Source organism: Carcharhinus amblyrhynchos, chromosome 1 (genome assembly GCF_965287045.1).
Source record: "Carcharhinus amblyrhynchos chromosome 1, sCarAmb.v2.hapA, whole genome shotgun sequence".
Taxonomy (NCBI): Eukaryota; Metazoa; Chordata; class Chondrichthyes; order Carcharhiniformes; family Carcharhinidae; genus Carcharhinus; species Carcharhinus amblyrhynchos.
The window spans coordinates 63590860-63606570 of NC_137324.1; the positions used below are offsets into that span (position 1 = coordinate 63590860).

The 15711-nt window shown below is 42.2% G+C and overlaps 1 protein-coding gene across 1 annotated transcript in view; it reads left to right on the forward strand.

The window, feature by feature from the left end:
* Window positions 1–10384, forward strand: part of LOC145341175 (interleukin-6 receptor subunit beta-like) — an 83409-nt gene extending 73025 nt beyond the window's left edge. Inside the window, exons 15-16 of the mRNA XM_080186099.1 lie at window positions 780–861; window positions 3096–10384. Coding sequence (XP_080042225.1) covers window positions 780–861; window positions 3096–3764 — 751 coding nt within the window. The 3' untranslated portion in view covers window positions 3765–10384. The remainder of the gene's footprint in view (window positions 1–779; window positions 862–3095) is intronic.
* The last annotated feature ends 5327 nt before the right edge of the window (window positions 10385–15711 follow it).

Consider the following 15711-nt stretch of genomic DNA (forward strand, 5'->3'; position numbering starts at 1 on the left):
TAAGTAGTGAAGTATATTGAAACTGCAGGAACAGCTGGCTTTTTGTTTAAGCCTCACTAGATGGTCCATCAGTCAATGCATTCCAATAGTAGTTGTCTACTTCTTCATTCTAGATGACAGCTGTGGCCTGTTTTTTCTCTGTTTTTAATGACTGGGGATTTTAAACACTTCAGATCATGACACTTGACCAGATGTTAACCAGCCTGCAAGAATCCATATGCCTCCTCCATAAAATTGTAGTTCTAACTATTCTGGTTAGGACCTTTGGGACAGAATGTGGTCAGTTTGAACTCAGCAAGAATTTCAAATGGCCCTATTAAGTTTGGGTTCTCCACCTGTGTGATTCATGCCCCTCCCCTTTTGCCTCCCTGGCAAAAAGGATCTGTCAAACATGGAGGTGGGACCTGTGCACCCAACTCCTGCCCACCATTTCTAAAAGCTTCACAAGTTGGCTCAACTCCATGACAATCTGGCCCTGTCACAATGTCAGTGGAGGTGTTATCTGACTTCTTTAGTTTTGATTTTGCACACTTGGGCTATAGAATTAGCTGATAGTTATGGGACCTTGCCCTAAATCTTTTATTCCACGGAAGTGATACAATTTGTTTTGCTGATATCCATAGGTTGAGTTTAATAATTTAGTAATGTGTTAATCTGAAGTAAAATCTTTCAGATCTCACACGCTTTCCTGAGGAAACCAGTAAGGTGAAAGCTTGTAAAAATATTCCATTTCCACTGACTAAGATCATAAATACAATAATCATCTCTCTCTCTTTTAGGATTAAAAATCACATCTGGCCTGATGTTGCAGATCCAGCAGGCAGCACTTTGGCTGATTGGTTTCATAAGCATCAATATAAGGTATGCTTTTTCTGCCTAATGGTTTGGATTTATAAAAGAGGTTTAGAAATAACAACAAAGAACAATACAGCACAGGAACAGGCCCTTCGGCCCTCCAACCTGCACCGCTCATGCGCCCAACTAGACCATTCGTTTGTATCCCTCTATTCCCAGTCTGTTCATGTGGCTATCTAGATAAGTCTTAAATGATCCCAGCATGTCCGCCTCAACCACCTTGCTTGGTATTGGTATAGAAAACAATATATTGGTGTAGAAACAGATAATACTGGAAATACTCCTCAAACAGCATCTGAGGAGAGAGAAACAGTTAATATAGAAGTCTTTTGTTTATTTTTCAGCTTCTGTGGTATTTTACTTTTATTTGAACTTGGTTTGTATGTATGTGAAACATTTTGAAGACGGGTTTGTTTCTAATCTAAATATAATTTATTTTGATTGGAAACTTCGTGGTGTTAAGTACTTTTTGTCTCTCAGTCCTGTCATTTAACAGTGTAATTTAAATAATTTGGTAATAAGTCAGGTAAATAGATGGATTTTTCTCTAAATTCAATCAATAGCAAAATCCTTCACAATCTGTGTTTTCTCCATAAATTTTATTTTCTACCTTGAAATGTTTTTAATTCAAAAAATTGTCTTACTCCTTCAGCAGTTTAGATTCTAATCTTACCTATTTGCACTTTTATTAGTTGCTATTTTGTTGTCTATCACAGAAAGGTGGCACAGCGGTTAGCACTGTTGCCTCACAGTTCCAAGAACCCGTGTTCGATTCCTGGCTTGGGTCACTGACTGTGTGGAGTCTGCACATTCTCTCTGTACCTGCGTAGGTTTCTTCCGGGTGCTTTGGTTTCCTCCCCCAGTCCAAAGATGTGTGGGTTAGGTGCATTGGCCATGCTAAATTACCCGTTGGTGAGTTGTAGGATGTGTAGATTAGTGGGGTAAGTATGTGGGGTTACAGGAATAGGGCCTAGGTGGGATTGTTGTCACCGCAGACTTGTTGGGCCGAATGACCTCCTTCTGCACTGTAGGGATTCTATGATTTATGATTTCTATGAAATAAAAACAGTGATTGAATGCTTCAGGCAAATATACGAAAGATGAAATAATGTGTCCTGGTTAATAATACTGGGTTTTTAACACTGCAGATTCTGCATCCTGTGTTGCTCTATGAATATCCAGGCAGTTGTGCCTCACTTAGTGATTTCAGAAAGAAAGATGATTAGAATTTAGTGAGTGGAGATGATTTCTCAGGGTTTTTTTGGGGCTGGTAATGCACAGTGTACCGCTGACTCCACCTTGCTGTACTCTATAGTGTGAACAATTGTGTAATTTACTCTGTGTGTGTCTGGCAATGTTCTGGAAGTGCCAGGGACACAACACTGGGGTACCAGCAGCCAACAAAGGTCTAATGGCTGCCATTTTCAAACAGGATGTGGCGATGCCGGCGTTGGACCGGGGCGGGCACAGTAAGAAGTCTCAGAACACCAGGTTAATGTCCAGCAGGTTTATTTGAAATCACAAGCTTTCAGAGTACTGCCCCTTCATTTCAAACATAACAGGTGGTGGGAGGAAAAGGGCAGAGGTGACCAATTCCTTTTCTGAACAAAAAGGCTGCTTCTCCTTTGGTTCTCATTCCAAATGTGCGACTCTCATATTCTCCAGGTCACATGATTTGTGGCATCCACCTTGTCGTGTCCAGCTTTTAATTGTATTGACTGATATTTCATGATACTTTGGGAATGGTACAAGTTATCATGAAGGTTAACTCCATTTAACATGAAGTTAGAAAATGAGCAACTAGTCTAAATCTTGAGCAGTATGTGACTGAATACTTACTGGGGATGTGTACCTCACTTAGAACCATATAACTGTAGAAAGGTTACAGCATAGAAGGAGGCCATTTGGCCCATCCTGTCCAGGCCTGCTCAGGGACACCCAGCTGCCCTTTCTAATGATTTATTTTAGTCAGTTAGTGCCGATACAAAGAAGAAAATGATTTATACCAAAATTAAGTTGTGTTGACATCGATAAGCATTGTGAAGATATTGGCATTGATTTGAAAAGAGAAAATGATAACTGGCTTACCAAATCACCATCCATAGACTTGGTGGGAAGGAGGATTGACCACGGCCTCTGGGTGGTGAGTGGCAAAGGCAGTTTCACTGGGGGATAGGAGGACTGGATTTTAGGGAATGTTATTTTACCAGAAGGATTTAACTTTTCTTTTCTTTTTCAAGATGGATCAAACCCCTAAATTACTGAATCCAGGGAATGAGTTCAACACTGACTTCAGCACAGTTGAAGTCTTATATCTATCAGAAGAAAGCAAGCTACAATTGGCAAGGAAAGACAAGGATTCACTTCTTCACACAGTGGAAGTAGAATGTTCTTTTACCACATCTCCCCCTCAGCAGAGCACTTCAAATGATGAACAGACCAACTTGTTACAGTCAATGAATACAGTAATATACACTATCTTGGAGGAAGGCTACAAGAGCCAAATCCCTGACATGAGCAGGTCATCGTCAAAACAACCACTGCTTTCAAATACTTCGGAAAAAAGCATCAGCGACTTTGAAATGGAAATAAATACAACTGATAGAGCAGGAGAAAATTGGTGTCCACAAATTATTGAGGAAAATGATGTGTTTCAACCAATAGACAAAAACAATGCATATTTGAAGAACTCCTTAAATGTGACAGAATTGCAAATTGCACCATGTCCAGATAACTCAAATGATCCTGCGTTTGATAGTTGCACTAAAGTGGACCATAAAGTGCAAGAAGATACTGGAACTGTGGATCTGAACCTGCAGACTCCTCAGCAAGATAATCAAGCAACTAATCCAGTGCAAACTTACATTACAGTGGAATTACTGGGATCTATGCTAAACAATGAAACGTAACTGCTGTAGACAGCAAGTCTTTCACATCAAAAATCTCATGTTTTCAGAATTAAAAACAAACATAATGCACAGCGGGTCTGTTGGGATATGAAAAGGGCAAAATATGTTAATATTTCTGAAGCTCTGACAGAATTTTTTTTTGTCTCTTTTAGGTTCATGTCCATTATTTTTATAATTTTATCTCAGAAATTGTGTTTTTTTTAAACTGACTGTTTTAGATTTGAGCCATATCTGCTCTTGTAATATTTGGCAGAATCATTATAGAAGAATAATTCATGCTACAGGCTCAAATTCCTGCCCAATGCCCTACCCACAAAAATCCAAAAGTTAATCTGAAATGAAGGAGCAGGCTAAAAGACAAATACCAGGGAATAATGCAAGCAAGAAATCAAAATCTAAAATATGTATTTGTGTACAAATCCTTAATGTTTACATTATATTCTCTTGTCTATTGCTTAAACAGAAACTACACCAGTGCTGCGCAGTGCAATTTCATAGAGTCATTGAGTTTAACAGCACAGAAAGGAAAGAGGCCCTTCGATCGATCAGGTCTGCACCAGCCACCAAGCACCTGTCTATTCTAATCCCATTTTCCAGAACTTGGTCCATAGCCTTGCATACTACGGCATTCCAAGTGCTCATCTAAATGCTTCTAAAATATTCTGAGGGTTCCTGCCTTGACCAGCCTTTCAGGCAGTGAATTTCAGATTCCCACCACCCTCTGGGTTAAAAAGCTTCTCCTCAAATCCCCTCTAAACCTCCTGCCCCTTACATTAAATCTATGCCCCCTGGTTTTTGACCCCTCTACTGAGGGAAAAAGTTCCTTCCTATCTATGTCCCTCATAACTTTGTACATCTCAATCAGGTTCCCCCTCAGCTTTTCCTGCTCTAAGTAAAACAACCCCAGCCTAACCAGCCTCTCTTCATAGCTGAAACGCCCCAGCCCAGGCAACATCTTGGTGAATCTCCTCTGCACCATTTCTCATGCAATCGCATCCTTCCTGTAGATGACCAGAACGCCACACATCATTCCCAACAGTGTCAGTATCTTTTGCAGTTGCACGATGCATTGTTGAAGATAGTGATGTGGAATTTATTGGAACTAAATATACGAAACTATTTTCTCATCCAACACTGGATGTTATTTATATAAGCAGTTAGATAATTTAACAACAGTGGCGGAGTAGAGAAGTGGTGAAATAGAACAGGGTACTGTCAGCGTATATATGAAAACTAACGCTATGCCTTTGGGGATGACAAGGGCTAGCATGCAGATGAGATATTGGAGGAGGCCAAGGCTAGAAACAGAGGGTAAAGGTGCAGGAGTAGGAAGGAGCAGACATTGCAAGTGGGGGTGGAGGATTTGCCTTAATTTTTCAAGCTTCTGTATATATTGGGGGTTGAAGTCAGAGGATTGGAGAATGGCAAATGTGACTCCTTATTCAAGAAAGGGAGTAAGGGCAGTCCCAGTAACTACAGGTCAGTTAGTCTGACATTAGTGATGAGTAAGATTTTGGAATCATTAGTCAGGGTAAAAATATCAGCAGGGACTTCAAGAGATTTGAGATATTTAAGGAGAGCCAGCATTGATTTCTAAAAGACAGATTTGTGCTTGACTAATTAAATTCTTTGATGAAGTAACACAGAAGGTCAATGAAGGGAATACATGGATATATGCATTTTAAGAAAGGGTTTGATCTTAGTGCCACATAAAAGGTTGGTTAATAAAATTGAGACTTATGAAATAGGAGGGCCAGTGAGTAATTGCATACAAATTTGGCTTAAGAGTGGAAATTAGTGAGTTATAGTAGATAATTATTTTTGAGACTGGATTGCGGTAGACAGTGATGTTCCCCGAGGGTCAATGTGGGGACGACTGCTTTTCTTGCTATGTATAAGTGACTTGGATTTTGGAATATGGAGTAAAATTTCCAAATTTACCTATGATCACATACTTGTAGGAGTGGTAAACAATGAGCAATACATGAATTGTCTGCAACAGGACATAGATAGGTTAGCAGAATGGGCAGACAAGTGGCAGATGGAATTTGATACAGAGAAGTGTGAGGTAGTGCACCTTTGAAGTTGACAGGGTGTATTGAGAAAATGGTTAGCAAAGCATAAGGGATCTTGGGCTCCATTTATTAGAAACATGGAATACAAAAGCAGAGAAATTATGCTGACACTGCTTAAAGATCTGGGAGAGTATAGTGTCCAGTTCTGGTCACCACAGGTTCGGAAAGACATGAAAGTCCTTGAGAGAGTGCAGCAGAGATGTACCAGACTGATTTCAGGGATGATGTATTTTAGCTACTTTAGTTAGGGTGGAGAAGGTGGCGTTGTTCTCCTTGGAGTAAAGAGAATTTGATGGAGACTACAAGAATATGATAGGCTGAGACAGGCAGGCAAGGAAAAACTCTTCCCATGGCTGATGCAGAAAATCCAGGAATACAGATTTAAGATTTTGGAAAGAGATGCAGGGGGAATTACAGGGCGTGTTAATGACCCTGGAACTCTCTGCCCATAAGGGCTATTAATGCCAAAATAACCAACGATTTAAAAAGGAAATTGGATGTTGCAAGAGGAGGGCGGCACAGTAGCACAGTGGTTAGCACTGCTGCTTCACAGCTCCAGGGACCTGGGTTCAATTTCCGGCTCGGGTCACTGTCTGTGTGGAGTTTGCACATTCTCCTCATGTTTGCATGGGTTTCCTCCGGGTGCTCCAGTTTCCTCCCACAGTCCAAAGATGTGCGGGTTAGATTGATTGGTCATGCTAAAATTGCCCCTTAGTGTCCTGGGATGTATAGGTTATAGAGTAAACGTGTAGGGATATGGGGATAGGGCCTAGGTGGCATTGTGATCGGTGCAGACTCGAAGGGCCTGTTTCTGCACTGTAGGGTTCTATGTTCTATGAGGGTGTTATCAGAGGAACACAAGAAATAGATGCAGGATTGGCCTTTCTGTTATTCAATTGGATCATAATTGATCTTTTACCACAATGCCATTTTCCTGCATTTCCCCATGACCCTTGATGTCTTTAATATCCAGAAATCTGTCAATCTCTGCCTTGACCATACTCAGTGATTCAGTATCCACTGCCCATTGGGTTAGAAGATTCCAGAGATTCATCACCCTCTGATTCCACCTCATCTCAGTCCTAAATAGCCCACCCTTTATTCTGAGACTGTGTTCCCTTGAAATCTCCTTGCATCCTCCTCGCAACTCACCCCCACCTAGTTCTGTGCCTTCATGAAATTTAGAAGTATTACATTTGGTCCCCGCATCCAAACCATTGACATAGATTGTGAATAGCTGGGAATCGAGCAATGATCCTTGTGGTATCCCACTAGGAACAATCTGCCATCCTGAGAGTGACCCGTTTAATCATGCTATTTTCTGTCTGTGAACCAATTCCCAATCCATGCCAGTGTACTCATGCCAATTCCATGTGTTCTAATTTTTTGTATTAACCTCTTGTGTGGGACCTTATCGAAAGACTTGAAAATACAAATGTACAGAATGCATTGGTTTGCCCTTATCTATTCTGTTTGGTACCTCTTCAAAAAAACTCGAAAACAGGTTTGTCAAACATGAGTTCCTTTTCATAATTTCATATTGACTCTGCTCAATTCTGCCATTATTTTCTAATTTCCAAAGGAATGAACACCTAGTTAATTTACATTCAAAACATTATATTGTGTTATGTTATTCAAATATTATGTGCTTATGCCATAGGAACCACGTTTTTGTATTGAATGGGGATTATTGACTGAAAGCGACAGGCGCTTTGAAAAACCTACTATAGGCTTCTTTCAAAATGAAGCTGGACAAGTCAATGGTGCTATCGGGCCGGAAGGTCACCAAGCTCATTTTGAAGGCAGCAAGAAGCAATGCCAATGCCTCTGTTTCTTTTTTACTTTAATTGAAGTGTAACACAGGAAACATGCAGATTATGTAATATTGTCTCATGTTAATATAAGAATGGATATGTTGGCTGGGATTCTCCGACTTCATCTACAGCTGGGATTTTCCAGTCCCACTGCCGTGAATGGAGAACTGGCTGAGCGCCAAATTCTCCATTCTCACTGGCAGTGGTGGCTTGGTGTATGATATTGGAGAATTCCAGCTATTGAATCATAGAAAGGGATGAGCTGTAAATGCTGTCCTAGCCAGCGGTGCTCCAATCACATTAAAAAATGAATAACATAAGAACCTACTGGCTCTTTGACATCATACAGACAGTATTGACACTACACAGATCAGAATGATTTTGGATTTGATCACTGAACTATCTGATCTCTGACAGGGTGGTGGTATTGTACTCACTATATCCTTGGAAAAATTGATCAGGGTTTGTATTTCTGATGCTATCCTCTGAACCCTGCTAGAAGATGGAACATGTGCCTATGTGACCTAGATCAAGTTCATTTTGCAATGTCCCTATTCTTGAATGGCCTGCTAATGCCTCTTAGCCCTGTGGAATTGAGGAATAGAGAGGAAAAAACATATTCTCGCCCAATGAAAACTAAATGTCACAACAGCAGGAATAATACAGTGATCAGGACCAGTCTCTCAGGCTTACGCTGCACACAATCCTCTCACAGTCAGTCACTTTTTTTGGAGAGTTGGGAGTTTTGCACCATTACTAGGGGGTTCATGCCAATGAGCCTAACTTCAGAGCGCTCAGGCACTATTTTGCAAGGACACCCTGATTGCACAGTGCACTGGGAGACTGCCTCCCTCTCCCTATGGACATCAGAATTCCCCCCAGCCCCTCCTCGTCCAATCCCCCTCATTGGTGGCAGCATGTCCCTGCTTGACTCCTGAAATGTGCCCCATCAGGGCTCCTGACATGCCCCCCTCATCATGGATCCTGACGTGGTCCAATTTTGCAAGATGCCCCCTGCATAGCCCTCCCCTGCAAAGCTCCCCCCCCCACCATAACCCCCACGCAGGCCCAGTCCTTTGACACTGCCCCGGCACATTAGTGCCAACAGAATTGGCACTGCCGACATGTCCATTGGCCACTACCGGGGGTAAAATGCCAGGTTATATGGTGGGCATCTCCAAGTGGGCACTGGGTGATGGGTGACATCCAGCCATGCCCCTGATCACATGGGTATTCAATGTCCTCTGTGCTCCTTGTTGTGGCCATTGTGCTAGGTCTCCGCTAGTGAAGACCAGTAGTGATTTAAGCTATTCTTGCACCGTGCTGAAATGCCGGAGAATTCGGTGGTGGGATTCGAATGGGTTATGTGATCTGGTTCGTGCCATTAGGAAAGGGCCGGGAGAATCGTAAACTGTTTTTAGGCCCAAACGCTATTCTCTGGGATGGGCACGATCTGCGCCAGGCACGGCGAGGTCAGAGAATTGTCCCCCACGTTTATGTAGTACCATTCATAATTTCAGGAGATCCAAAAGCATTTCACTACCAATAAATACTCATTTTAGGTGTTGTTCTGTAGTAAGATGTGGCAGCCAATTTACGCACAACAAGGTCCCACAAACGGCAATGAATTAGATGACCAGTTAAACAGTTACAATGGTGTTGGTGAAAGGAGAAGCATTGGGCAGGACACCAGGACAAATCCTTTGATCATCTTCAAATAGAACCAGAGTGTTTGTTTTATCTGCCTTTTAGGGCAGGCAAGGTTTCAGTTCAACACCTTATCTGAAGGATGGCACCGTGGATGATGCAGCACTCCCTCAGTTAGTTGTTGAAATGTCAATGTGGATTATGTCCTCAACTCTTGGTGTAGGGTTTAAATCCATCAATTTCTGACTCGGAGGCAATATTTCTACCACTGAACCAAGCTGGGCAGGATACAGTTTTGACCCAGAATTTTGTGCCTTAATTTCATTGCAAAGCAATAAATGGAGACATGAGAATTTGTCACCAAAAGGCTAATTGTGAATTTATTAGTCAAATTAAAACAATTAAATGATGACAAAGTGACCGTTATTCTTGAGTTTGAAACAACTGTTGGAATTTATGTTCACTGTTGGTGGGGCAGAAAACTGGGGGGAATGGATTGGCCTCATCATACACCTTGTCTGACTGTAGATGGGGGAGAAAGAGCATTAAAAATGTCCCATTTATAGCTTGGAGAAAAGGAAAGTATGTTATGAATTGAAATATATAGATTGCATTAGATGAGATAAAGGAATATTGAACAGAGCTTAATCATATTTTAGAAGAGTGTTTTCAATAGGCTCAAAAAACAGGTTTGATATTTGTTTAGCGCTAAACTTGCTGTTCTCTCTTGGGAAAGCATTAATCTTACAAATACCTCTTTCTTGAGGCTAAAAGGAGAAAAAGTCAACACAGTATTATTGTTCTTGTCAGCCTTGTTTTCTATAATGTACGCAGGTATATTTCATGAGGGTATATCTGGCCTGGGTATACCTTCCTTGTTGAAATAGAGAAGAAGCTCAATGTTCAGTTTATAAGGTTGACCATTCAGGTAGGACTTTGAGAGCCGTTGGTATCCATGGGACCATACTATATTTGTTTTATAAACTTATTTGTTTACTGTTTTTCTTTATATCAATTTTAATTCTTATAGAACTGATGGTGAAATTGTTTTAAAGAAAATGAATAAATTACAGAATTTATATTATCATTTTTTGACATTGCTTACTCAAATCCATACCTCCAGATACCACAGACTGAATATCATGCTCCTAAAACTGGAACGATTTCCATTGGGTATGAAGATGCCAGGCAGCATTTCACCCTGGATTTGAATAACGTCCCATGCACATGAGGGTCAAATGCTTGCGCGATGTAAATAATAATTAATGTCATTAGCGAGTCAGAATCGTACTTTTTGGATATCTGCATTTTGCATGGATCAGTTTGTTGAAGCAGGTTTCAAAACTGCAGATTAGCAGTTAGTTTGTCAATGTCTGGAGGAAGTGCTTATTTGAATGAACAGATTATCTATTCTGATATCTTTCTGTATCACTCTGTGACATGTTTGCAGGGCAGATATCTATAGGGTGGGCACTCAATGCCTGTTGCTTTGAAGGTGGCAGTCAGGCTCAACTTCTTCACAACAGGCTCCTTCCAGGCAACATGTGGAGACCACAGAGACATCACACAACCTGCTGTGCAATACTGCAGAAAGGTCTTCATTGATGCCATGTGCTGAAGGGCAGGGAATTACATCTCCTTCACACAGGATGTCCAAAGAGCTCAAGGATTAACAGTGATTGCAGGTTTCCCCAGTGAGTCATTGGCCGTACTCACTCTGCCATAAAGGCTCCTGCAGGACAGCCCTGCTCCTTCATCAACAGGAAGGGCTTCCATGTGCTAAATGCCCACCTGTCCTGTGATCATCATTGGCAGATCATGTAGGCGTGTGCTTGGTACCCGGGCAGCAACTACAACTCCTTTAGCCTTCAGAACTCTCAGGCGCCTGATCCCTTCCGTGGCCCTGAGTCCCTGCATGGATGGTTCATAAGTGACAGGGGGTATCCATCAAAGAGATGGCTATTGGTGTCTTAAAATGTGCCCAGAACCGAAGCAAAAAGGAGGCCTAATGAAAGTCACAGCAGCATGAGGGCCATAGTGGAGCAGTGTACCAGGAATGTTCCAAAGGTCGGCCTGGAAGTTAAAAGGTCACCAAATTTACTGGGTTTGGCCCCACACAGCCACTGGATCTATAGAGTGGCCCTAAAATGTCCTTAATGGTACAGCTGCCATGGTGGGAACTGAATCCACATCCCCAGTGAGTTAGTAAAGGCCTTGGAGTTATAAGCCCAGGAATATAATTCTGTCAGCAAAAGTATAATTTTTTGTTTAAGTGGATTGGAAATATACAAAATAATTAAAAGCCATTAAAAACCCGACTAGCTGTTTTCAGGTTCTACAGATAATGTAAGTTGTAATTGAAGAAGATTAGGCTACAAAGAGTGTAAAAACAAATAAAAAAAACAAAAGAGCAGAATGAGATTTTAAGAAAAGGCTGAAGGGAAGTATAAGGAAAACTTTTCAAAAGATATCAGAGAAACTGTGAAGTATTTTATGTCCTATCAGTCGAGATAGAATTGTTAAATGTGAGGTCAGTTAAGCGAGCTGAGGATTGCCAAGGTACAGATGATTAAAAATGGCAGAACTATTTAAAGTTGTGTTGCTCTCTACAGTTTCCACCAGTTACCTGCCCTGGATTTTCTGCTCCTTGTTGGTTGGTTTGAAGATGGGGAGCTCACAAAATTCCACACATGTCCGACCCATCATTGTCCTGACTGCTCCTGATCGATCTCTCATTCTATGGGTGATTGTGGAGGGTGTTTGGAACCATTCTCACCCACCAGTGCCTAATCCTGCTCCGCAGCTATTTGTCTAAGGCAGTGAGAGACCCATGTTGAGCAGACAGTCTGACAGCTTTTACTGGACAAGAGGGATAGGGACTTCCTTAGTGACTCCCCTGTGCCCATTGTAGGCAGTTACCAGCAGCTCCCAACAAGGTCATTCCTCCTCCCTCCAAGAGCCCCATCCATACCCCTTGTACACCTATGACTGTGTGGCCAAATTCCCACCAACTTGATTTTCAAGTTTGCTGACAACACCACTGTAATGGGTTGGATCTCAAAATATTGATAAGACAGAGTACAGGAATGGGATAGAGAATCTGGTGGACTGGTGTGGTGACAGTAATCTTTCCCTCAATGTCAACAAAACGAAGGAAATTGTTGTCGAGTTCAGGAAGCGTAAAGGAGAACATGCCCCTGTCTGCATCAATGGGGACAAAGTAGAAAGGGTCGAGAGTTTCAGGTTTTCAGGTGTTCAGATCACCAACAATCTGTCCTGGTCCCCCTGTGCTGACACTATAGTTAACAAAGCCCACCAACGCCTCTACCTTCTCAGAAGACTAAGGAAATTTGGCATGTCAGTGACAACTCTTACCAATTTTTACAGGTGCACCATAGAAAGCATTCTTTCTGGTTGTACCACAGCTTGATATGGCTCCTGCTCTGCCCAAGACCACAACAAACTACAAAAGGTTGTGAATGTAGCCTAATCCATCACGCAAACCAGCCTCCCACTCATTGACGCTGTCTACATCTCCTGCTGTTTGGGCAAAGCAGCCAGAATTATTAAGGACCCCTTGCACCCCAGACATTCTGTCTTCCACCTCTTCCATTAGGAAAAAGATACAAAAGTCTGAAGTCAGATACCAACTGACTCAAGAACAGCTTCTTCCCTGCTGCCATCAGACTTTTGAATGGACCTACCTCACACTAAGTTGATCTTTCTCTACATCCTAGCTATGACTGTAACACTATATGCTGCACTCTCTCATTTCCTTCTCTATGAATGATATGCTTTGTCTGTATAGCACGCAAGAATTGATACTTTCCACTGTATACTAATAAATATGACAATAATAAATTAAAAATCAAAACACTCCCCCTTGACCTCTCAATACTCCTCACCCCTATTGATGGGGCCTGCCAGTCAGGGGCCACAGTTATCTGGGAAATACTCTATACAGTCACTTTGACCAATTCATCACTCAAAATAGTTTACCCAAGTGTTCTTACTTTATAAGACAGATAAAGGATTTGGCTTTGTCACAAGCACTCACAGGTTAAAGAAACACTTCTTACACAGTAAGTTAACTTCTCCCCAGAACTAGGTTAATTGTCTGAGAGACAGATATTACTTGGTCTGGTAAATTTGGTTGGGCTGTTGGGTTCAATTCACTGAACTCACATTGACAGATGAACTCAGGACCCTCTTGACATGATCTCACACGCCCTCTTAAATTGTCAGAGGTCATAGTAGGTTGGTGGAGTCTTTACTGTGGTTTGTCTTACCTTGGCTGTTTTTATTCCCCCCACTTCCCCTACCAAGCCCTTCTGGCATGTTGGTGGGCCTGGAGTCCCTGCTTACCCCTCTAATTGGCCTCCTATCCACTGGATGGCCACTGGCAGTCCGGTGCTTGATTGAACAAGCTGAGATGGCGGGGGCAGGGGTGAGTAAGCACTTTTCCCCAGATGGAAGCAGCGGACTCACCTTGAGGCCATCAGCTCCCTTCCAAATGTTAAATAGTTGTAGGGCTGCTTGTTCTTTTCTGTTGGCCTTCAGACTGACCTTTTCAGACGGTTGGGGGGGAGAGGTTGAATACAGCACCCACTAAAATCCAGACCCACATGGCTGATTGGGAGACTAGATGTGGCTAATTATATTTATAATTAATAAATAAGTAATAGGTAGAGTTTAACAGCTGGCTGAGGTTCCCTTGCCGCCGTTCAAAGGGTGGTTGGCGAACACATCCATGCCACTGGTGGCTGCCATTTTGATGTTTTGCCCTTCAGGCAGAAGTCCAACCTCAGAGGCTTTCCAGCTAGTCTGATTGGCCAGCAGCTCTGTTGCCCCAGCAGTGCCACATGGAGTAGAATCTAATCCTACAGCCATGATAGGGTAAGTAACTTCGAGAGGTGTTTCAGTGAAAATGGGAGGTGAGGCCCAGAGGCAGGGTGAGAGAGTGTTTCTGATAGAGTGCCTGAAGGGGAGAGAGAGAGAGAGCACCAGGGGCAGGGTGAGTTAGGGTAGGTTGTGTGGAAAAGGGGCTAGAAAGTGTCACACTTCTAGGTCGAGTCTTAGTAGGGTGACCTGCTGGGCTTCCACTACTCCCCCCCCACTCCAGTCCCTGATCTTCTCTTGTCAGCCTCAAAATTGAGGCTGGGCTGGGAAGCAGGCCATAAGTGGGCCATTAATTGGCCATTAAAAGATCTCAATTTGGGTGAGAGTGGGCAGGCTTCTGACATCATGCCACCATGGATGCATTTTTTGGTGTGTAGCTGTGATTCCAGCATATGGGCCTGACAATGATGTGCAAATGTACTCCAATGAGATACTGGCATTAAATAATGGGAACACGGCCAGCCGCTGACAAGGGGAGGGATGATCGCTTCCTGTTTTTACGTCAACATGAAATGTGACTTTGACCTTCTTGCAATATTTTCTGCTCTCAGCACCAAACCTGCCTGATATAAGTGGGAGCAGAAAATTTTTGTCATATTGTCCAAGTCTTTTGGATCAACGTGAATGTTTTACATCCCTGGTTAATGAGCGGCATTAGCTGTTTGTAGGTAAATATGTATATGTAAGACCATAAGACATAAGAGCAGAATTAAGCTACTTGGCCGATCGAGTCTGCCCCACCATTCAATCATGGCTGTTTTTTTTGGTCCTTATTCTCCTGCCTTTTCCCCATAACCCCTGATCCCCTTATTAATCAAGAGCCTATCTATCTCCGTTTTAAAGACACTCAATGACCTGGCCTCCACAGCCTTCTGCGGCAAAGAGTTCCACACATTCACCACTCCCTGGCTGAAGAAATTCCTCCTCATTTCTGTTTTATAGAATCATCGCTTTAGCCCGAGATTCCTACCAGTGGAAACATCCACTCCATGTCCACTCTACCCAGGCCTCACAGTATCCTGTAAGTTTCAGTAAGTTCCCCCCTCATCCTTCTATACTCCCAGTAAAGACCCAGAGTCCTCAACTGTTCCTCATATAACAAATCAATTTGAAGTATATCTATTTGTTTTGTGAGACTACACAAGGTGTTTTCTATTAAAATTGGAATCTGCTTACTAAAATAATGTAGCCATTGTCACACTAGTTAGCAGTTACTATTGGATAAAGCCTGTTGATTTCTAAAAATACAGACATTGATCTGTACTAAAAAGAATGATATCAGGTTGGGTGTGAGCCCTGGATTAATCGAGAATGGAGTGAAGAATATTATGATGGATAGATTTTTTTTTAGATAAGGAAGCACAGAATAGGATATATGGATTTTTTTTCAGTATTGTGGAAGTGAGTAGTAATATCTCACAGAGTTCAGTTCAGAGACATGGGGTAATACATGAATCACTTGGGTATTGAGTTCAACAGAGTGTATTGAAGTTTGACATTGAAGCCACTGCC